General features: G+C 44.2%; 1 protein-coding gene across 3 annotated transcripts in view; it reads right to left on the reverse strand.

Annotated features, from left to right (window-relative positions):
- Positions 1-1783: 1783 nt before the first annotated feature.
- The window catches only part of cdin1 (CDAN1 interacting nuclease 1), a 71422-nt gene continuing 48832 nt past the window's right edge, over positions 1784-24373 (reverse strand). For all 3 annotated transcript variants that reach the window (XM_023994252.2, XM_023994253.2, XM_023994256.2), the window contains one exon: positions 1784-2066. In XM_023994252.2, coding sequence (XP_023850020.1) covers positions 1910-2066 — 157 coding nt within the window. In that variant the 3' untranslated portion in view covers positions 1784-1909. The remainder of the gene's footprint in view (positions 2067-24373) is intronic.

The raw sequence follows: 24373 nt of genomic DNA on the forward strand, positions 1-24373 counted from the left end.
AGTGACATTTGCTGTACTCTATCTGACCGTTTCTGAAAGACAAAAACAATAGCAAGTTGTTGTGGACCTGCACTGTAAACAGATTGAATTCATTTTGCATTTACTTTTTTCCTAACCTAAATATCCTGCACCGCCTGCGAATTCTACTCAGATTTTTTTTTTTTACTACAGTAGGCTATACTTACAGTGGTAGCTTACACACATCCATGTAAAATATCTGTCTGTTCACCTGTTAAATTCTACTGTATGTTATAAACCGCGTTTCCTTTCAGAGAGCGAAAGTTTGAAATTATAATAGCATATCTAATAGGCCCAATTAATGAGAGATGAGCATGGTAATTTCTTGTATGGCTACTTAGGGAATCTTTTCTCACCATGGCCATAAAAAGTGAAGAATTTATGATATATGAATTATGTTTCTAAATGAAATATTGTCTTCTTGAGAAATTTGACATTGACAATATACAGATGTAGCCTACAAACGTCAATGGAAAAGGTGAACCGTCTGTTCTACCTTTAAACTACGCTTCGGACCGGATAGGGCAAAATACTTGAAATAGCTTATCCATTTACTAGGCTGCTGTGAATTGGGTCCAGTTAAATGAGCGATGGGACAAATGGTAGCCTATCCTAACAGTGTCACCGCCTAAGGAGCTTCTACAAAGTATTGACTCAGGGGTGTGAATACTTACGTAAATGAGATATTTATTTGATTTTTAATACATTTGCAAAAAAATTTTTTAAACCTTTTCACTTTGCCATTTATGAGTATTTTGTGTAGATGGGTGGGAAAAAAACAATTAATACATTTTTCATTCAGGCTGTAACAACAAAATGTGGAATAAGTCAAGGGGTATAAATGCTTTCTGAAAGCACTGTATATGCCTTTAAAAACATCATTCAACTTCACGCTGCTCACGCCACTGCTCCAGGCTCAGCTGTGTTTCTTCCATTAAGAGCTGCTCATAAAAGGATCTATCTAAGGATGGAAAGATGAGCAACAGACGACTGCTGGGGAGACCACATGGACATCAGGTATGTACATAGAAGTCTACACTACGCTGCTGTGGCTCTAAGACCATCTGTGAACTTGTACTTGTGTCTCGCACAGGACATATCGTACTGTGCTTTGTGCGAGTGCCTGTTCGTAAACTTGGATAATAACATTTCATAATTCATCTTAAATAATTACAGTGATGAGTGCATTCCATATGGTTGCAATTACAAACAGGACTGAACCTAAAGTCCATAAGTCAATAGCTAAATATTTAAGACAGATAGACATAAAAGACACAGATACAAATGTTTAGATTTATAAACCTGTTTGACCAGGACAATGTTTTCCTATTAACGTGACATATCATAACAAAGACAACATCCTCAATACCAGAGGGCATGAGGTCAGAGAAAAGTCCCAAGCCAATCAGAAGGGATCTGTTTGCCCCCTACAGAGTGAGAGGGCAGTGAGTGACGTAGAAGGTAGATAGACATCCTCCCTCACCCCCATTTCCACCAAACCCCACCTCCCTTATCTGCCTATGGAGAGCAGAGGAACGAGTGACGAGGGCCAGGGCCCACTGTGTGATAAGGGCATGTCCTGTTCTCTTCCAGGGGCCTCCGGGGCCACGGTGGGGGCCACAGGCTGACCAGCACCAGGACAAACTCCCAGCCTTGTTTTCGCACCAAGGTATGAGCCTGACCCTGGCTGGCTGGCTGACAAAGAGAGAGAATGGGAGAGGAGGGGATGGAGGGAGGTTCATCTAGAGTTCAGAGCAGATATTTGCCAGTAGTCTCGCGCTGCAGGAAAGCTAAATTGCTTCCGGATCCACGTATCCACCTCTGCGATACCCTTCCTTAACCCCACCACTCCCCCTGCCCTCTCCTCTCCCTCCCCTTGCTCAGGCCAGTGTCAGCCAGTCAGTGAGTCAGTCGTGGCGGGGCTGGTCCCGTGGCAGAGGGTCACAATGTCAGACGGGAAGCAGTCTTTGAGCAGTATGCCTCTGTCTCTCTGGCTGTCCAGCTCACCAATGAAACCATGCCAGTAGATGACCAGTCCTGGACCAAACCTATGGAGTGGGAGAAGACAGAAAGACATTAACGTTGATGTCATCAAACTGTCGAGCAAGGCATTCATCAACAGAACAGAGACAACATAGTGAGATACTGAAGAAGCTTCCAGATAGTTTCCCACATGCTTATGGCTGTTTACTTAAGATTTTGGGAGGATGACAGTGACAGTGAATTAGAGAGTGAGCGAGAGAGAAGGAGAGAAAGAAAGATTGATTGAGATATACAGAGGAGATAAGCTCTTTGAGGTGCACTCCTTTGATCCCTGTCCAGGAAACTTGTGCTGAATCAAACAAAAAGCTGCCGGTGCGATAAGATCCCACTGACACAGTGATATACACACCGGATCACCTTACAATGGCACTGAAATAACAATAATCATAGTAGCAACAAAGCCCCAGCCAGCCCTAGAAACCTCTCTGTCATCAGAAGGCTCCTATACGGTGCACAGTGCCCAGAGAGAGGCTAAGTGAACTGCCCCACTAAAACAGTGCATCGGTCTGTGATAGCTAGGCTAACTAGCTAAGCTAGTCCAGCAGCGTCCAGCTGTTTCATTCACATGCTTCACTCTCCAGGCCGACAGACAGACAGCCACTTTGCCTAGGCTCACAGTGCTGTTCCAAAGCACAACGAATAATGACTCGCCAAGCAGCCGAGGAAAAGTCAAGTTCAGACAATATTCAAATGTACATTCCCCCCAACCCACCTCTTTCTGTCTAGCTCTCGTCGCAGCTTTGTGTTTTATTGGCCCCATCACATATCCTGAGCCCCATTGAAAAGGCTCGGAAGCAATTAAAATGGCAGTGTGGCTGGAGAAGCATTGCACTATTTCACTGCTTCTCCCTGACATGTGATAAATCATCTTCCAAGCTATTTATTACACCCCAAAGATCTGCCAGTGGCCTCCTATGTGTAGTGCAGATCATACCTATTCTTTGAACTCTAGCTGCCATGCATAAAGTCATGTCACAGTTGAACTTTCAGGTTCGGGAGAGCAGCCCCCTTTGCGCACTTAAACAGATTGGGAGCGAACAGTGAAGTAAGGCAATCTGGTTCCTGACACTTTATCCTCAGACAGTAAAGGGTGTTTTGGGGTCTCTGAAGACGTCTCTGAAGAGCCAGACAGGAAGCTGCCCAAAGGGGCTGCAGAGAGTGAACCAGGAAGTTCAGCCCAAAGGCAGAGTTCATAAAACCTTCATAACCTTGGAAGGTTCCACGATCAATCATCAAATCACAGCCTATTAAAAGTAACAACCAACCAACACCACAGAAGGATAGGAACACTAATGCTCAGAATAGTAACGACTAAGTTATGTGCTTGGTGATACTGCATAGGTGTGATTATAAATAATCGTCTCGTTGACCTCTGACCTGTGTGTGACAAGACATCGTCGCGATGTAAATAACCACAACAGAGCTCTCCAGTGTGAACATTTTACACGCACACGTGCCTAAATATTTTTGCCGTGCGATCTGGACTTCACATTTTCATTGTGGTCCTAAATTTCTTTACGTGCTCCTACATTTTTCAACTTAGGCACACACGTGCTCCTAGTAAAAAAGGTCAGCGTAAAGCCCTGCACAACCTGCAGAGGTAGTCAGGTGTCATGACACTATAGTTACATTTACACTTTCAAGGAATGCATGTAAGATGTATTCCTGGTCAATCAACTGACACACATAAAGCATGTACACACATGTACATAGACACATACATGTACACACATGTAGGCCTACACACCCCCTCTTCCTGTACCAGACCCTAAAAGCAGTACACTCCTGCACCCCCGTCCTGCATTCCCTGTTTTACAGTGTGTGATTTACGGCCCTGTATCTGTGAGCAAACCAACGGGCCAAAGCTAACAGCCCCAGAGAAAGCCCACAGATGTAAACGGCAAGTTCACCGCAAAGTCACACACATAGCTCAGCCTATTCACTCTACACTCTGTCTGCACAGGGCAGGCTCAGACCTCCTTTCCCCTCATATTCCAACCAGCCACGGCACGGGCAGCACCACAACTCTCTTTATGGAATTGTTATGGAATCAAAACCTAAACATTTACATTAGATTACTCTGAAGAAGGGGTTACGCTCCTCTTTCCTGTACTGTATGTACTCATCACTTGGGGAGGGGGCCAGGGAGAAGAGGAGAGGGGGGAACGGTTCATAGAGAGGGGAGAGGCAACCTTCTGAAAAGGTTAAAACTGTACGTCAACAGATAACGCGTACAGCGGTGTACGATATATCACAGCCATGGTTTGTCAGGGGAGGCCAGGCACAAATTGAAACAAGCTAAATTATAAGCACAGGGGAACAAAATGGGTTTTTGACTCCTACTCGGAATTAATAAGAGTCAATACTAGTGGAGGACGTTAAAGTAAAATCCCAGAGCAAGGCCTAGCTCTAGAACAATAATACTGGTGCTGACGGAGGATAGGTGGTGAGGTAAGCAAAGGGTCAAGGGTCGTAACATGGGGTCGAGGTTAAGCAAGTAAGGTTGGAGACCACAAACGATGGGGCCCAGGTATTTTCAATGGACAAAGTAAAAAGAAACAGAAACTCTTATAAAACTCAACGTATAAACTTCCTCTAAAAGGAGCATGGTAATGAATTATAAACCTCCTCTAAAGGAGCATGGTAATGAATTATAAACCTCCTCTAAAGGAGCATGGTAATGAATTATAAACCTCCTTGAAGGAGCATGGTAATGAATTATAAGCCTCCTCTAAAGGAGCATGGTAATGAATTATAAACCTCCTCTAAAGGAGCATGGTAATGAATTATAAACCTCCTCTGAAGGAGCATGGTAATGAATTATAAACCTCCTCTAAAGGAGCATGGTAATGATTTATAAACCCTCCTCTAAAGAGTATGGTAATGAATTATAAACCCCCTCTAAAGGAGCATGGTAATGAATTATAAACCCTCCTCTAAAGGAGCATGGTAATGAATTATAAACCTCCTCTGAAGGAGCATGGTAATGAATTATAAGCCTCCTCTAAAGGAGCATGGTAATGAATTATAAACCTCCTCTAAGGAGCATGGTAATGAATTATAAACTCCTCTGAAGGAGCATGGTAATGAATTATAACCTCCTCTAAAGGAGCATGGTAATGAATTATAAACCTCCTCTAAAGGAGCATGGTAATGAATTATAAGCCTCCTCTAAAGGAGTATGGTAATGAATTATAAGCCTCCTCTAAAGGAGTATGGTATGAATTATAAGCCTCCTCTAAAGGAGTATGGTAATGAATTATAAGCCTCCTCTAAAGGAGTATGGTATGAATTATAAACCTCCTCTATAGGAGCATGGTAATGAATTATAAACCTCTCTAAAGGAGTATGGTAATGAATTATAAACCGATTCGAGGCTCCAGTTTCTGTAATTGTGGCTTATTATGGGGCTGCCTCTCTCCTTAACCTAGCGGGTGCGTATTATCCGCCGCTCAGGGGAAAGTCGGCGATCTACCAATAAACACCTAACTGCATAACGAGTTTGTGAAATTGTTTGTGAAATGTAGCTAATTTCAGCGAGTGGGGACACTTGGCTTGACAAGTCAGGATGGGCGGAGATTGGGACTGCCAGGCGCACTGTCTGTCGTTAGCGCTAACGAGCGGTGGCGTTGGTTCTCTCTGAAGCAGGTGCCATGCTGCTTAGAACGGCAGCTTAATGAGAGCACAGCACTTAGGAACAAAAAGATGCAAATAGAGGTGTACAGAGAGTAGTATTAGTGCTGCTGCTGCTACACACACACACACACACACACACACACACACACACACACACACACACACACACACACACACACACACACACACACACACACACACACACACACACACACACACACACACACACACACACACACACACACACACACACGCATATACAATTGTAGCGTAATTAATTGACTAATTGCAGTCCTCCACATGTCAGTTTCAACCTCTCCACAGTAGTTCTAATGGAAAGTTATAAAAATATTTTATTTTATTTCTTAGTAGCACCACAGTACACTCTGTGAATGTCCCTGGATGTCAGAGAGCAAGGCCTATATTTCAGCCTTTAACATTCCAAAAAGAAACAAAGATCAAGGTTCATTTGACGTGTCAAGAATAGTGAGGCGGTTCTCTGATAAATCTGCACAAGAAAACACGTTTATTCGACACTATTTGGCTTATAAATTACCACCGCAATGTAACTGAAGACAAAATTACCCCCGACTTTACCATACTTTCCCCTCATTCTACATTACCAACCAAACCGTTTCAACAAATGGCCCTGAAATGATTCAGATAGCATAAGTCCCTACATGACGGTGAACCTTACAGGTTTGAGGTCTCCACACAAAGACGTCTTTGTTGGCCGGTCCATACATCAGGTCGCAAGGTAAACTGGTAAAGGCCCAGCCAAACATGAGCTAAGTCAGGGGATTCTTCTCTTTTTCTCTCTCCCTTGAAATACAGGTCTGGAACCTGCTCAACCCCTTTAGGGAAGAAGTTGGAGAGTGACTAAGTAAAAGACAGAGAGAATGGGATGAATAGAGGTAGAGAAAGAGGGGGGGAAAGAGAAGGGATGGGAGACAGACCGAGAGAGAGAGAGAGAGAGAGAGAGACAGAGAGAGAGTGTATGTGTGAGAGATGACCAAACCAGCTTTTACAGCCATGGTCAGTTGTTGCTGTGGGTGGCTGATTAATAGGTGTTTATTTATAGGGCTTGAATTGGGCGGTGGTGGTGGAGGGGGAACTCTAGGTCTGTAACCCAGCCGATATGGCCTCATTGAGAACCCTGCATTTGTCTGTACATACTGCCTGCACATTTCAATAGCCCAGTCCGGAGGCCTGCCTGCGTCCGTCAGCCCAATGATAACAGCACAGTGCTGATAATAAAGGCTCTTTCGCCAGCCTATCCACAAACAGGATATTTAAATGGCTGATTCGGCCCAAAGAGGTGGCCTCCAACGAAGCAGCCAGTAAATAAGCAACCCCCCCCATGTGTTGCTGCCCGACTGTTCATAAATAACACAAGGTGAACAGAACAGTCAGCCAACCAACAGAACCCACATCACCACCTCTTCTCTCCTCCTTCATGGTTCTGGAAACATTCAATTCTGCTCAGGTATGTCAAATAAAAATATCAGAGGGCCAGAGCCAACGATCAGCCTCCAAATCTCCGTAATTAAGGTGGAATAGAGGGCAATACACAGTTTTTATGCCTTTCTCCCCTCCTGTCGATGGGGTTTGGAAATGGGACGTGACGACAGGGATTTTTGTTGTTGTTGGGATGCTTAAGTACAAACTGTAAAAAATGAATACAAAAAAACTCATATAAAGTATGTGAAATGATAATGGACCTATATCTTTATTTATAATATTATCTTGATAACTAACAATCACCAAAATAAAAGCTAGACAGTCAGTGGAATTGAAAACAATCAATTTAATATGATTTATTTTGTTATTAAGTTTGAGCAAAAGAACACAGCATTAGAATTGCATAGAATTGCAGGAAATTATCTTTAAAACAGCAACAGTTTCTCTCAGCTCCATGGCTAAATGTATAGAATTGCAGTACATTTACTTTAAAACTGCAAAAATGTATAATCTCGGCTCCATGGAGAACATCTGAGAATTGCAAAAAATTGGCCTGAAAATGCTCAAATTATTATATATTTAAAAAATGCAAACACACCAAGACTGGGGCGCCACACCCACCACCTAAGCCTCTTTTTGGTTCTTATTCCTCTATAACTGTTCGTGGTGGAGAGGGGGATGGAGGGAAGGGGAGTTTATGCCCACCGGCGTAGGATGCCAATAGGAGCGAGGGAGATTAGAGGCGATTATGGAGTTTTATCAGGAAACCTCTGTGACCCTGAGAGTAGGACTTGCCCTGGGCCCTCTGACCTTGCCGGTCATTGGTCAAGGCTCTGCTCATGTTGTATAGCCTGAAACACAAGAAACTGGCCAAGAAACAGTCGACCCAACCCCATAAGCAACCATGTACTGTTAAGCATGCTAATCATATGACCTTAGAACCCCAAATCCCTTCCCATAATCCCATGCTCCGACAGCAAGGATCCCACTTCTGACAGCAAAAACAGTCATGACCTAATATTGCCCTACACAAATCTAGACCCACTATCTGCTTCAACTTTAGAACCCTTCTTTATCCTCTCACACCTCTACCACACTATCACCCTTCACAACCCTAACACCTTCCAAAAACTACCACTTACCAGCCCCCATATACCCTCACAACCCTAACGCCTTCAAAAACTACCACTTACAGCCCCCAGATCACCCTTCACAACCCTAACACCGTTCCAAAAACTACCACTTACACCCCCATATCACCCTTCACAACCCTAACGCCTTCCAAAACGACCACTTACAGCCCCCATATCACCCTTCACAACCCTAACGCCTTCCCAAAAACTACCACTTACAGCCCCCATATCACCCTCACAACCCCACACCTTCCAAAAACTACCACTTACAGCCCCCCATAGACCCCCTCACAACCCTAAACGCCTTCCAAAAACTACCACTTACCAGCCCCATATCACCCTTCACAACCCTAACACCTTCCAAAAACTACCACTTACAGCCCCCATATCACCCTTCACAACCCTAACGCCTTCCAAAAACACCACTTACAGCCCCATATCACCCTTCCACAACCCTAACGCCTTCCAAAAACTACCACTTACAGCCCCCATATCACCCTTCACAACCCAACACCTTCCAAAAACTACCACTTACAGCCCCCATATCACCCTTCACAAACCCTAACGCCTTCCAAAAACTACCACTTACAGCCCCCATATCACCTTCACAACCCTAAAGCCTTCCAAAAACTACCACTTACAGCCCCCATATCACCACTCACAACCCTAACGCCTTCCAAAAACTACCACTTACAGCCCCCATATCACCCCTTCACAACCCTAACACCTTCCAAAAACTACCACTTACAGCCCCATATCACCCTTCACAACCCTAACACCTTCCAAAAACTACCACTTACAGCCCCCATATCACCCTTCAACAACCCTACGCCTTCCAAAAACTACCACTTACAGCCCCCATATCACCCTTCACAACCCTAACACCTTCCAAAAACTACCACTTACAGCCCCCATATCACCCTTTACAACCCTAACGCCTTCCAAAAACTACCACTTACAGCCCCCATATCACCCCCTCACCAACCCCTAACGCCTTCCAAAAACTACCACTTACAGCCCCCATATCACCCTTCACAACCCTAACGCCTTCCAAAAACTACCACTTACAGCCCCCCATATTCACCCTTCACAACCCTAACGCCTTCCAAAAAACTACCACTTACAGCCCCCATATCACCCTCACAACCCTAACACCTTCAAAAACTAACCACTTACAAGCCCTCCATATCACCCTTCACAACCCTAACCCTTCCAAAAACTACCACTTACAGCCCCCATATCCACCCTTCACAACCCTAACGCACTCTTCCAAAAACTACCACTTACAGCCCCATATCACCCCTCCACAACCCTAACACCTTCCAAAAAACTACCACTTACAGCCCCCATATCACCCTTCACAACCCTAACGCCTTCCAAAAACTACCACTTACAGCCCCCATATCACCCCTCACAACCCTAACGCCTTCCTAAAAGGATCCCACTTCTGACACCAACTAGCGTCTTTTAATCTTATCACCCTCTACAACCCTATAAAGCCTATCAAGCAGCTGTACTGATAACCTGGTTAATACATGGAGGGTAGCGAGGCTCGTCTCCAGCCGAATCTGGATGTTATAATTGTATCAAACTACTAAAGCTCATTACCCTGCTCTGGTGTACTAATCACTTGGCCTCTATGGGTGAGAGTGGGACTGAGACATGTAATAAGCAGCAGGCCTGGCCTGTCTGTGATAACTGAGATGGAGGGCCAGATTTAGACTCATCTAATAAGGCTGACACGGTGCTAGCTGGGGAGAAGTGGACGATCATAATGATGATGATTCTATCAGGTTCATTAATGGATACAACAGGATATACGTCTGCCTGTGGATGAGAGCTTGAATGAACACTGTATGAAATATGTGCAAAACGAACACATATACAGTTGAAGTCGGAAGCTTACATACACTTAGGTCGGAGTCATTAAAACTCATTTTCAACCACTCCACAAATGTCTTGTTAACAAACAATAGTTTTGGCAAGTCGGTTAGGACATCTACTGTGTACGTAATCTTTCCAACAATTGTTTACAGACAGATTATTTCACTGTATCACAATTCCAGTGGGTCAGAAGTTTACATACACTAAGTTGACTGTGCCTTTAAACAGCTTGGAAAATTCCAGAAAATTATGTCATGGCTTTAGAAGCTTCGGAAAGTCAAATTTACATAATTTGAGTCAATTGGAGGTGTACCTGTGGATGTATTTCAAGGCCTACCTCCAAACTCAGTGTCTCTTTGCTTGACATCACAGGAAAATCAAAATAAATCAGCCAAGACCCTAGAAAAATAATTGTAGACCTCCACAAGTCTGGTTCATCCTTTGGAGCAATTTCCAAACGCCTGAAGGTACCACGTTCATCTGTACAAACACCATGTGACCACGTAGCCGTCATACCGCTCAGGAAGGAGATGCGTTCTGTCTCCTAGAGATGAACATACTTTGGTGCGTTAAGTGCAAATCAATCCCAGAACAACAGCAAAGGACCTTGTGAAGATGCTGGAGGAAACAGGTACAAATGTATCTATATCCACAGTAAAACGAGTCCTATATCAACATAACCTGAAAGGCCGCTCAGCAAGGACGAAGCCACTGCTCCAAAACCACCATAAAAAACGCACACTACGGTTTGCAACTGCACATGGGGACAAAGATCCTACTTTTTGGAGAAATGTCCTCTGGTCTGATGAAACAAAAAGATAACTGTTTTGTCATAATGACCATCGTTATGTTTGGAGGAAAAAGGGGGAGGCTTGCAAGCCAAAGAACACCATCCCAACCGTGAAGCACGAGGGTGGCAGCATCATGTTGTGGGGGTGCTTTGTTGCAGGAGGGACTGGTGCACTTCACAAAATAGATGGCATCATGAGGATGGAAAAATATGTGGATATATTGAAGCAACTCAAGACATCAGTCAGGAAGTTAACCTCTTTAAGCTATGGGGCACTATTTTTATGTTTGGAAAAATAAAGTTCCCAAGGTAAACAGACTATTTCTCAGGCCCAGATGCTAGAATATGCATATAATTGACAGATTAGGATAGAAAACACTCTAAAGTTTCCAAAACTGTCCAAATATTGTCTGTGAGTATAACAGAACTGATTTTGCAGGCGAAAACCTGAGGAAATCCAACCCGGAAGTGCCTTTTATTTGGAAAAATCCCTGTTCCATTGCCTGCCCATCCTCCATTTAAAGGGGTATCAACCAGATTCCTTTTCCAATGGCTTCCTCAGGATGTGACCAGGCTTTAGACATAGTTTCAAGCTTTTATTTTGAAAACTATGCGAGATTTATCAAAACGCATCAGGTGTCCTTTGATTAGTTCATACGCACGAGAGTTGTAGCTCGACATTTTCTTTCTCTGTAGTATTGAATAGTTTACCGTCCGGTTGAAATATTATCGATTATGTATGTTAAAAACAACCTGAGGATTGAGTATAAAAAACGTTTGACATGTTTCTACGAACATTACGGATACTTTTTGGAATTTTCGTCTGCCCTTCAGGACCGGCACGAGCCTATGGTTTTCTGAACATAACACGCAAACCAAATGGAGGTTTTTGGTTATAAAAATTATCTTTATCGAACAAAAATAACATTTCTTGTGTAACTGGGAGTCTCGTGAGTGCAAACATCCGAAGATCATCAAAGGTAAGCGATTAATTTTATTGCTTTTCTGACTTTCGTGACCAAGCTAATTTTGCGGCTAGCTGTTCTTACTGTTTTGTCTAGTGATTGATAAACTCACAAACGCTTGGATTGCTTTCGCTGTAAAGCATATTTTCAAAATCTGACACGATAGGTGGATTAACAACAAGCTAAGCTGTGTTTTGGTATATTTCACTTGTGATTTCATGAAAATAAATATTTTTCGTTTTTATTTATTTATTTGGCGCTCTGCAATTCAGCGGTTGTTTACAAAAATGATCGCGTAAAAGGGATCCGTGCGCCAAGAGGTTAAAGCTTGGTTGCAAATGGGTCTTCCAAATGGACAATGACCCCAAGCATACTTCCAAAGTTGTGGCAAAATGGCTTAAGGACAACAAAGTGGTCATCACAAAGCCCTGACCTCAATCGCATAGAAAATTTGTGGGCAGAACTGAAAAAGCGTGTGCGAGCAAGGAGGCCTACAAACCTGAAATCAATTACACCAGCTCTGTCAGGAGGAATGGGACAAAATTCACCCAACTTATTGTGGGAAGCTTGTGGAACGCTACCCGAAACATTTGACCCAAGTTAAACAATTTAAAGGCAATGACACCAAATACTATTTTGAGTGTATGTGACAAAATAAATAAAAGCTGAAATAAATCACTCTACTATTATTCTGACATTTCACATTCTTAAAATAAAGTGGTGATCCTAACTAACCTAAGACAGGGAATTTTTACTAGGATTAAATATCAGGAATTGTGAAAAACTGAGTTTAAATGTATTTGGCTAAGGTGTATGTAAACTTACGACTTCAACTGTACCTACAGACACATATTCCGCAGTGGAAAACCACGCTACACTGTAGATTCACTTTCCGGCCATTTGGTCTTTGTTAGGCACCAAACACAGTCAACCCTGAGAAGAAGAAGTCTCAATGCATTGTTACTGCTTAGTGAGACCACTAACTCATCTTGTACCCAAGCAGAATCGCATATCAGGGTGACCTGTGTGTGTCGGGTTCCTTTCAGATCTGCTGCGTTATGGTCTGACGTGCTCTGACACACACTCCCCTGTTTTTGCTGCGGAGAAAAACCAAACAACCGGCGGTCTGGCCTTGGTCCGGTCTGCTTTGTGTTCGGAGCAGAGGGGCCGGCCCTAAAAACACTGTCATACAACAAGCTAACCTACCATGATGTCCTCATCAGAACATACCAGAGAGCGCACAGTACACAAGCTGGTGGTCTATGGCTACAGCACAGATCTTCATCCATCCACTGCGGACGCATTGAACTCTTCTTTCTCTTTCCATCTCTCTCTATTTCTCTCTCTCACCCTCCATCTTTCAAGCTCCTCTTTCTCTCTGTCCCTCTCTTGCCCTTTCCAACTCTCTCACTTTTTATCTCGCTCTCTCCCCCTCTACCTCACTGGATCAAGTGTCATGTTATGGGGAGTTCACCTGATCTTTCCCAGAGATGTGTTCCCCGTCACCCCGGAATGGCACTCTACATCACCAGAATGGACCAACCCCTTCCATTATGATATGCTGAGTAGGAATGTATGAGGAGATGATGCCTTTAGATTGCATTTAGTCTCTCATGTAACAAAGGAATAAAGAGTAGCACTTCCAACAACCAGGGATAGTTTTATCTTGTAACTCTGAGTCGTGTCGGAGTTGTTTTACTGAACACACACTTAAATCTTGTGTTGAGTGAAAGATCAGTATTTTACTAATTCACTAATTCTTCAAATCAAAGTTTATTGGTCGCGTACACAGTTTAGCAGATGTAGGGGGGTGCAGCAAAATGCTTACGTTACTAGCACCTAACAACGCAGTAAAATGTCAAATAGGAAATATAGTCAAGATGTTGACAAGGATATAAATACTGGTTTTTAATTGAAATAATAATTGTGTCTTTCAAACTTTGCTTTCGTCAAATAATCTTCCATTTGCAGCAATTACAGCCTTGCAGAACTTTGACATTCTAGTTGTCAATCTGTTGATGTAATCTGAAGAGATTTCACCCCATGCTTCCTGAAGCACCTCCCACAAGTTAGAATGGCTTGATGGGCCCTTCTTACGTACCATACGGTCAAGCTGCTCCCACAACACCTCAATAGGGTTGAGATCCGGTGACTATAATGGAGTGGCCAGCACAGACAGAATTCCAGCTGACTGCTTCTTCCCTAAACAGTTATTGCATAGTTTGGAGCTGTGCTTTGGGTCATTGTCCTGTTGTAGGAGGAAATTGGCTCCAATTAAGCGCCATCCACAGGGTATGGCATGGCGTTGCAAAATGGAGTGACAGCCTTCCTTCTTCAAGATCCCTTTTACCCTGTACAAATCTCCCACTTTACCACCACCAAAGCACCCCCAGACCATCACATTGCCTCCACCATGCTTGACAGATGGCATCAAGCACTCCTCCAGCATCTTTTCATTTTTTCTGCCTCTCACAAATGTTCTTCTTTGTGATCCGAACACCTCAAACTTAGATTCGTCTGTCCATAACACTTTCTCCAATCTTCCTCTGTCGAGTGTCGGGGTTATTTTGCCCATCTTAATTTTTCTTTTTATTGGCCAGTCTGAGATATGGCTTTTTTTTGCAACTCTGCCTAGAAGGCCACCATCCCAGAGTCACCTCTTCACTGTTGACGTTGAGACTGGTGTTTTGCGGGTACTATTTAATGAAGCTGCCAGTTGAGGACTTGTGAGGCATCTGTTTCTCAAACTAGACACAAATATACTTGTCCTCTTGCTCAGTTGTGCACCGGGGCCTCCCACTCCTCTTTCTTTTCTGGTTAGAGCCAGTTTGCGCTGTTCTGTGAAGGGAGTAGTACACAGCGTTGTACGAGATCGTCAATTTCTTGGCAATTTCTCACATGGAATAGCCTTCACTTCTCAGAACAAGAATAGACAGACGAGTTTCAGAAGAAAGTTATTTGTTTCTGGACATTTTGAGCCTGTAAATCAAGCCCACAAATGCTGAAGCTCAACTAGTCTAAAGAAGTCCAGTTTTATTGCTTCTTTAAGCAGGACAACAGTTTTCAGCTGTGCTAACATAATTGCAAAAGTGCATTCTAATGATCAATCAGCCTTTTAAATTATAAACTTGGATTAAGTAACACAACGTGCCATTGGAACACAGGAGTGATGATTGCTGATAAATGGGCCTATGTACGCCTAGGTAGATATTCCATTAAAATCAGACGTTTCCAGCTACAATAGTCATTTACAACATTAACAATGTCTACCCTGTATTTCTGATCAATTTGATGTTATGCTAATAGACAGAAAATTTGCTTAACTTTCACAAACAAGGACATTTCTAAGTGACCACAAACTTTTTTATGGTAGTGTGTGTGTATAATATATATATATACATATACACAGTGGGGCAAAAAAGTATTTAGTCAGCCACCAATTGTGCAAGTTCTCCCAATTAAAAAAGATGAGAGAGGCCTGTAATTTTCATCATAGGTACACTTCAACTATGACAGACAAAATGAGAAAAAAAATCCAGAAAATCACATTGTAGGATTTTTAATGAATTTATTTGCAAATTATGGTGGAAAATAAGTATAAAATAAGTAATAAGTAGTTCAAGTAACAGAAATCTCAACATCAACAGTTCAGAGGAGACTTCGTGAATCAGGCCTTCATGGTCGAATTGATGCAAAGAAACCACTACTAAAATGACGCCGAAGAAGATGGCAGACGTTTTACGTGCCCCCAGCCGATTGCGTAAAAAAAAAACGTATTTTGTACATAATGTTGCCGCTACCGTCTCACGTCCGAAAATAACTTATAGAAATCAGGACTGCAATTGCTCACCACGGACTAGCAGAATCCTCTTCTTCCTTTCACGACTCTGACGAGCCCAATGCAAAGGATACGCTGCTTCCTCGGGAACAGGCCCTGATCCCCGTGATCTGCATGAAGAGGAGGCGGAGAAAGAGGGGCCGAAGGTCCGGATGCCTTCTGAGAATTCGCAGGCGATCAAATAAACCCCTACTTCCCTCCATTCTGCTAGCAAACGTACCATCTTTGGACAATAAAATCGACAAGTTACGCAGAAGATTAAAAACTACCAACGGGACATTAAAAACTTTAACATCTTATGCTTCACGGAGTCATGGCTGAACGACGACAACATCAACATACAGCTGGCTGGTTAGACGATGTACCGGCAGGATAGAACAGTGGTGTCTGGTAAGACAAGGGGCGGTGGTCTATATATTTTTGTAAACAACAGCTGGTGCATGCTGTTCTATGCATGATATCTAAGGAAGTCTCGAGCTATTGCTCGCCTGAGGTAGAGTTTCTCATGATATGCTGTAGACCACACTACCTACCAAGAGAGTTTTCATCTGTATTCTTTGTAGCTGTTTACATACCACCACAGTCAGAGGCTGGCACTAAGACAGCATTGAATGAGCTCTATTCCTTGATAAGCAAACAAGAAAACACTCACCCAGAGGCAGTGCTCATAGTAGCCGGGGACTTTAATGCAGGGAAACTTAAATCCGTTTTACTAAATTTCTATCAGTATGTTAAATGTGCAACCAGAGGAAAAATAACTCTGGACCACCTATACTCATTTAACATTTACATTTAAGTCATTTAGCAGACGCTCTTATCCAGAGCGACTTACAAATACTCCACACACAGAGACGCATACAAAGCTCTCCCTCGCCCTCCATTTGGCAGATCTGACCATAATTCTATCCTCCTGATTCCTGCTTACAAGTAAATATTAAAGCAGGAAGCACCAGTGACTAGATCAATAAAAAAAAGTGGTCAGATGAAGCAGATGCTAAACTACAGGACTGTAGTCAGACAGACTGGAATATATTCCGGGATTCCTCAGATGGCATTGAGGACTACACCACATCAGTCATCGGCTTCATCATTAAGTGCATAGATGACATTGTCCCCACAGTGACCATATGTACATACCCCAACCAGAAGCCATGGATTACAGGCAGCATCCGCACTGAGCTAAAGCTGCCGCTTTCAAGGAGCGGGAACCCGGAAGCATATAAGAAATCCCGCTATGCCCTCCGACGAACCATCAAACAGGCAAAGCGTCAATACAGGACTAAGATCGAATCGTACTACACCGGCTCTGACGCTCGTCGGATGTGGCAGGGCTTGCAAACCATTACAGACTACAAAGGGAAGCACAGCCGAGAGCTGCCCGGTGACACGAGCCTACCAGACAAGCTAAACTATGTTCGCGTCGAGGCAAATAACACTGAAACATGCATGAGAACACTAGCTGTTCCGTAAGACTGTGTGATCACACTCTCCGTAGCTGATGTGAGTAAGACCTTTAAACATGTCAACACTCAAGGCCGCAGGGCCAGACAGATTACCAGGATGTGTACTGCGAGCATGCGCAGACCAACTGGCAAGTGTCTTCACTGACATTTTCAACCTCTCCCTGTCCGAGTCTGTAATACCAACATATTTTAAGCAGACCACCATAGTCCCTGTGTCCAAGAACACTAAGGTAACCTGCCTAAATGACTACCGACCAGTAGCACTCACGTCTGTAGTCATGAAGTGCCTTGAAAGGCGGTCATGGCTCACATCAACACCATCATCCCAGAAACCCTAGACCCACTCCAATTTGCATATCGCCCCAACAGATCCACAGAAGATACAATCTCCATTGCACTCCACACTGCCCTTTCCCACCTGGACAAAACGAACACCTACGTGAGAATGCTATTCATTGACTACAGCTCAGCGTTCAACACCATAGTGCCCTCAAAGCTCATCAATAGGCTAAGGACCCTGGGACTAAACACCTCACTCTGCAACTGGATCCTGGACTTCCAGACGGGCCACCCCCCAGGTGGTAAGGGTAGGTAACAACACATCCGCCACGCTAATCCTCAACACAGGGGCCCCTCAGGGGTGCGTGCTCAGTCCCGTCTACTCCCTGTTCACTCATGACTGCACGGCCAGGCACGACTCCAACACCATCATTACATTTTCTGACGACACAACATTGACACAACAGCCTGATCACCGACAATTACGAAACAGCCTATAGGGAGGTCAGAGACCTGGCCGTGTGGTGCCAGGACAACAACCTCTCCCTCAACGTGATCAAGACAAAGGAGATGATTGTGGACTACAGGAAAAAGAGGACCGAGCACGCCCTCATTCTCATCGACGGGGCTGCAGTGGAGCTGGTTGAGAGCTTCAAGTTCCTTGGTGTCCACATCACCAACAAACTAACATGGTCCAAGCACACAAAGACAGTCGTGAAGAGGGCACAACAAAACCCATTCCTCCTCGGGAGACTGACAAGATTTGGCATGGGTCCCGAGATCCTCAAAAGGTTCTACAGCTGCACCATCGAGAGCATCCTGACTGGTTGCATCACTGCCTGGTATGGCAACTGCTCGGCCTCCGACCGCAAGGCATTACATAGGGTAGTGCGTACGGCCCAGTACATCACTGGGGCCAGGCTTTCTGCCATCCAGGACCTCTATACCAGATGGTGTCAGAGGAAGGCCCTAAAAATTGTCAAAGACTCCAGCCACCGTAGTCATAGACTGTTCTCTCTGCTACCACACGGCAAGCGGTACCGGAGCCCCAAGTCTAGGTCCAAGAGGCTTCTAAACAGCTTCTACCCCCAAGCCATAAGACTCCTGAACATCTAGTCAAATGGCTACCCAGACTATTTGTAGTGSCCCCCCCCCCCCCCTCTTTACGCCACTGCTACTCTCTGTTGTCATCTATGCATAATAACTTGAATAACTCTACCTACATGTACATACTACCTCATATAACCGGTGCCCCCGCACATTGACTATGTATCGGTACCCCCCTGTATATAGTCTCGCTATTGTTATTTCACTGCTGCTCTTTAATTAATTGTTACTTTTATCTCTTATTCTTATCTGTATTTTTTTTAAACTGCATTGTTGGTTAGTGGCTCGTAAGTAAGCATTTCACTGTAAGGTCTACAACTGTTGTATTCGGCGCATGTGACTAATAAAATTTGATTTGATTTGATTTAAAGGACACCAATAATAAGAAGAGACTTTTTTGGGCCAAGATACACGAGCAATGGACATTAGACCGGTGGAAATCTGTCCTTTGGTCTGATGAGTCCAAATTTTAGATTTTTGGTTCCAACCGCCGTGTCTTTGTGAGACGCAGAGTAGGTAAACAGATGATCTCTGCATGTGTGGTTCCCACTGTGAAGCATTGAGGAGGTGGTGTGATGGTGTGGTGGTGCTTTGCTGGTGACACCGTCTGTGATTTATTTAGAATTCAAGGCACACTTAACCAGCATGGCTTCCACAGCATTCTGCAGCAATACGTCATCCCATCTGGTTTGCGCTTAGTGGGACTATCATTTGTTTTCAACAGGACAATAACCCAATACACCTTCAGGCTGTGTAAGGGCTATTTGACCAAGAAGGAGAGTGATGGAAGGCAGCATCAGATGATCTGGCCTCCACAATCACCCGACCTCAAACTAATTGAGATGGTTTGGGATGAGTTGGCTGCTTTTCCTTCACTCTGCGGTCCAACAACTGTTCAGCATGTGGGAACTCCTTCAAGACTGTTGGAAAAGCATTCCAGGTGAAGCTGGTTGAGAGAATGCCAAGAGTTTACAAAGCTGTCATCAAGGCAAAGGGTGGCTACTTTGAAGAATCTCAAATATAAAATATGTTTTGATTTGTTTAACACTTTTTTGGTTTCTACATGATTCCATGTGTTAATTCATAGTTTTGATGTCTTCATTATTATTCTACAATGTAGAAAATAGTAAAAATACTGAAAAACCCTTGAAATGAGTAGGTGTGTCCAAACGTTTGACTGGTACTGTATATATATATATACACACACACACATCAAGAAATGTCAGAATGAATCCAATAAAAAATAAATAATAATAATTCATTGTGTTCATACAAGGCCTATTAAGCGGCAAAACCAAACACTGGCCCTTGTGCTAATTGTGAGATGTATACAGTCCCCCCTCGGCTCTTTAATGAATCCCCATGTCTCTAAATCCTGCTCAGAGACAGGAAGTGTCCCGTGGTGCTGGGGGGGGGGGGTGCAGACGACAGTGTCAGGGGGATACACGTTCCTTTAACCAGTTATTGTNTACACGTTCCTTTAACCAGTTATTGTGAACTCCCAGAAGCCCCGGCTAATAATTACCACCAGTCTCTGGGGAAACCCAGTCAAAGGGCGTCCATTTTGTGTCCGCACTGCTCCGGCAGGGCACCAGGCCCAGGCCCTAATCCTGCCCTTAACCCTGCCTGCTAATGTGTTTTCAATTTGGGATGAGCCCCCTCTACAGCCACGGCCCTAATCAACAACAGTTTGGACTGTAACCCAATCTGGCCCTGCTGGGGCAGCCAGGCCACGCTGTGTGGGGTGCAAGGAGTATATACAAGTGTGTTTCAGAGGGTGTACAGGTCGTGTGTGTCTGAGGTCATATGACTGTGTGCGAACTTGCATGTGTGTGTGTCCTCTACCTCCCACTAATCTGCAGAGATAAACATCCAGCACACACACATAGCCTCCATGGTCTAGCCCTGGTCTGGTCTCAGAAGGCCTGACCTGACCTTATGTTGCTGATAGGCTTGTAGCACACTTTAGGAACTCAAAGACAAATCACACACATGGAATGGATCTATCCGACTCAGCCTCACCACGCCACTCACTCAGCTTACTCAGTTTGCTTTGGACGTTTGCATTTCCTGCCGGTGAAACAATATGCACAATACACAGAGCTTAAGCCCTCTGTCAGAGCAGGATCAAGGTAAGCGTGACACATATTCAATCCCCCTCTACTGCTTTAATGAAGGCTGAATCAATAGCAGGGCATACAGGGAGGTGTGAATGTTTGTTGTCTGGAGGCCCCGAGGCCTTTCCATCTCAGAGAAGGCCAACCCAAATTTAGAGTGCAGCCCTCCTAGATTCTCCCTGGGAGAAACCAGGCCTGGCTTTTGTCCAAGTCAGCACCTTTGGAAGTGCACAGTCGCGTTACCACTACTAAATCAACATGTCAGCACTCAGCCATCTGAACTTCTCCTTCCAGCCCCTATTGCTTCCAGCTACACACACACCTAATGAGCTGGTGCTGCGAGCAAGCCCCTTTCTACGACAAAAAAGAGAAGATAGAGAGAAAATAAAAAGTTGACTTTCTCTTCGACTGTTTCTTCGACAGATGTAGACTAGAGTGGTATCATCCCTCCACTGCTTGACAGTAAGCTTTGGAACGTGGTCTAGTCTGGAGTTAGCGGTTAGTATGGCGGCTCTGTGCAGAATCTGGGACAAGCTCGGGTTGGGGTGCCTGGGTATTTAGAGCGGACGATGCAGGGCGAAATGTCCACAGAAAGTGGTCTGCTCAGCACTTTGTTTACATTCCTGTAAGGTACTTGTAGCCCCAGGGAGAGGAGGCCAAGAAGGCTACACGTCGCTGGGTCTCTCCAGCGGCAGCACCTGGACATGTGGTTGGCGCACGCACACACACACACACACACACACACAACACAAAAAGTACTCCGATATCAGTGGCTTAGCTAAATCAACTATTTACCTTGAATGATAACATGATCCATATTATCTACAGTAACAAAAGTTGAAATATTACAAAGACGACATACTCCTAGAGTACATAACTTAATTACACTGAAGAAGAAAAGTAATAACGCAACATGAGCTGAGATAAAAGATCCCAGAAAATTTCCATACACACAAAAATATTATTTCTCTAAACTTTTGTGCACACATTTGTTTACATTTTTGTTAGTGAGCATTTCTACTTTTCCAAGATAATCCATCCACCTGACAGGTGTGGCATATCAATAAACTGATTAAACAGCATGATCATTACAATCAAAAGGCCTAAAATGTGCAGTTTTGTTACACAACACAATGCCACAGATGTCTCAAGTTGAGGGAGCTTGCAATTGGCATGCTGACTGCAGGAATGTACACCAGAGCTCTTGCCAGAAAAGTGGTTGTTCATTTCTCTATCATAAGCCGCCTCCAACGTCATTTTAGAAAATTTAGCAGTACCTCCAACCGGCCTCACAACCACAGACTACATGTACGGCATCGTATGGGCGAGCGGCTTGCTGATGTCAACATTGTAAACAGAGTGCCCCATGGTGGTGGTGGGGTTATGGTATGGGCAGGCATAACCTACAGACAACAAACACAATTGCATTTTATCAATGGCAATTTGAATGCACAGAGATACTGTGACAACACCCTGAGGCCCATTTATTTTAAGGTATCTGTGACCAACAGATGCATATCTGTATTCCCAGTCATGTGAAATCCATAGATTAGGACCTGAATGTATGTATTCTAATTGACTGATTTCCTTACACGTATGAACTGTAACTTAGTTAAATCTTTCATGTTGCATGTTGCGTTCATAGTTTTGTTCAGTATAAATACATATATGTTCATGTCCACTTTGTAACCGGATGGTGGTCACTCCATGTGGGTTAACTTTGAGCCAGTTGGATTTGAGGTCATCAGTAGAGCAAGGAACTGCCAGGGACCTCACTATATGATATTATCACGATACTTAGGTACCAATACGATATGTATTGCATTTCTCACGATTCTATATGTATTAAGATATGATACTGTGATTTTACTACGATTTCATGTTCTAAACATATCGCTCACCATATGTCTTCTGCAGAGGGACAAGAGAGAGACATGAGAAAACGCGCTTTGAACGGTCATTTTAACAAGTCTCGAAAACAAATTTGCTCCCCATTTAAAAAGCAGATGGAGAACAAGCTATGAAGGAAAAATACTGCCGTTTTGGTGCAGGTACAGCAAACTAGCACAAAAATAATATTGCGATATTATCATCATCAAAAATAATATCTCGATAAGATTGACTTTACCCCATCACTTGTCATCAGTAGTGGTCATCAGTAGGCCTCCCAAAATGCAACACTATCCCAGAAGAGAGAGCAGGCCTGGGACTAGTCCAAGCACAACTCTCCATTAGCGATGGGCTACATGGGATACCGCCAGTGTTTTCTCTGATGATCTGGGGTGCAAATCAAATTTCATTGTAGTTTTAAACAATTTGCTAAGAAAACAAAACAAAGATCCCTGCTCAAGCCACTCCTGGGGTTTCTGTCTGTGCATCAGTGAGTGTGTGTGCGTCTGTCAGTGTGTGTGTGTGTGTGTGTGTGGGGATTTGCCCTTTTTATTATTCCCAGGCCCGTGTCCCTTCAAAGCGCCACAGAGAGAGACAGAGAGAGAGAGAGAGGAAAGGAGAGAAAGAGACTCCTCGACCTGGACCCAGCGAAACTAATTAGGCGAGGGATCAGGCTGGAAGTTAAACACACCACTATATGTAATGAAAGAACTGGAGAGAGAAAGAGGGGGGGGACATCCAGGGGTCAGGCAGACGCCAAAACAGTGGTCCTCGGGCAATCTGGTATTGATTTTCACTGGTTTGGGGATGAAGGGGGACAGGTGGAGGGAGGGACAGAGGAGGGCAGTGGAGAGTCTAGCGAGTTGTCAACCTGACAGTTTAACCCCTTTTGGAAAGAAGGAAAAACAAACAGGGGGATCTCCGGGGATGAGAGCGTTGATCTGTCGTAGCGATGACACCGCAAAGCAAATCCCCCCCACACACACATATAACGCTCACAGAGGGGGGCTAGTAGAGATATAGAGCAGCACATTCCCTGACAGGAAGAATAGAAAGCTCTCTGGCTAAGACCTGGCAACCCAAGCCTGCTGACAGTGGTGCATGTGTGGAAAGTCCCCCATTTCTATGTCAAAAAGACTAACATACCAATGCAGACCAACAAGCAGTGGTATGGGCCAAAGTTGTCATCTTGAGGAAGTATCTACAGATATAGAGCTAAATACAGGCCTTGCATTGGAGCAGTGTTTAGACATTGACATATGTTGACGATAACTTACTAGCTGCAGCAAATTACAATTGTCAGTCCTGAGACAAAGATATTGCATCCTACATACTGCTCGGTGGTCACTGTATGCTATCACACACAGACCCACACCCATCTCCCTCCTCCGTCTGTCTCTTACCCTGTTAAGGCCACTGCCCCCGAATGGCTTCTCTCTCATGTCCCTAAACACTTGAAAACACTGGAGCCCCTTTGACTTTTCCCTTCAAATTGCCTCATCGGTCTGTCAGGATGCCAAAGGGGACTCCATTAGGCCAAACTAGCCCACAGACCCCACCCCTTCCACCGGCCTCAACGCGTGGTAGAGGCTGTCCACATCAAATTAGAGTGGCCCCTATTGTCCCCATTACCGCTTGGAAAGGCGCCATCATGACGGATGCTACGGGGTCCCTCACTTGTCACTAGTTGTCAGACGGACGGGGAGTTTGGATATACAAGGCTGACAGGTAATCTTAATGTCTTCAATT

This window comes from Salvelinus sp. IW2-2015, linkage group LG9, assembly GCF_002910315.2.
Source record: "Salvelinus sp. IW2-2015 linkage group LG9, ASM291031v2, whole genome shotgun sequence".
NCBI classification, from domain to species: Eukaryota; Metazoa; Chordata; class Actinopteri; order Salmoniformes; family Salmonidae; genus Salvelinus; species Salvelinus sp. IW2-2015.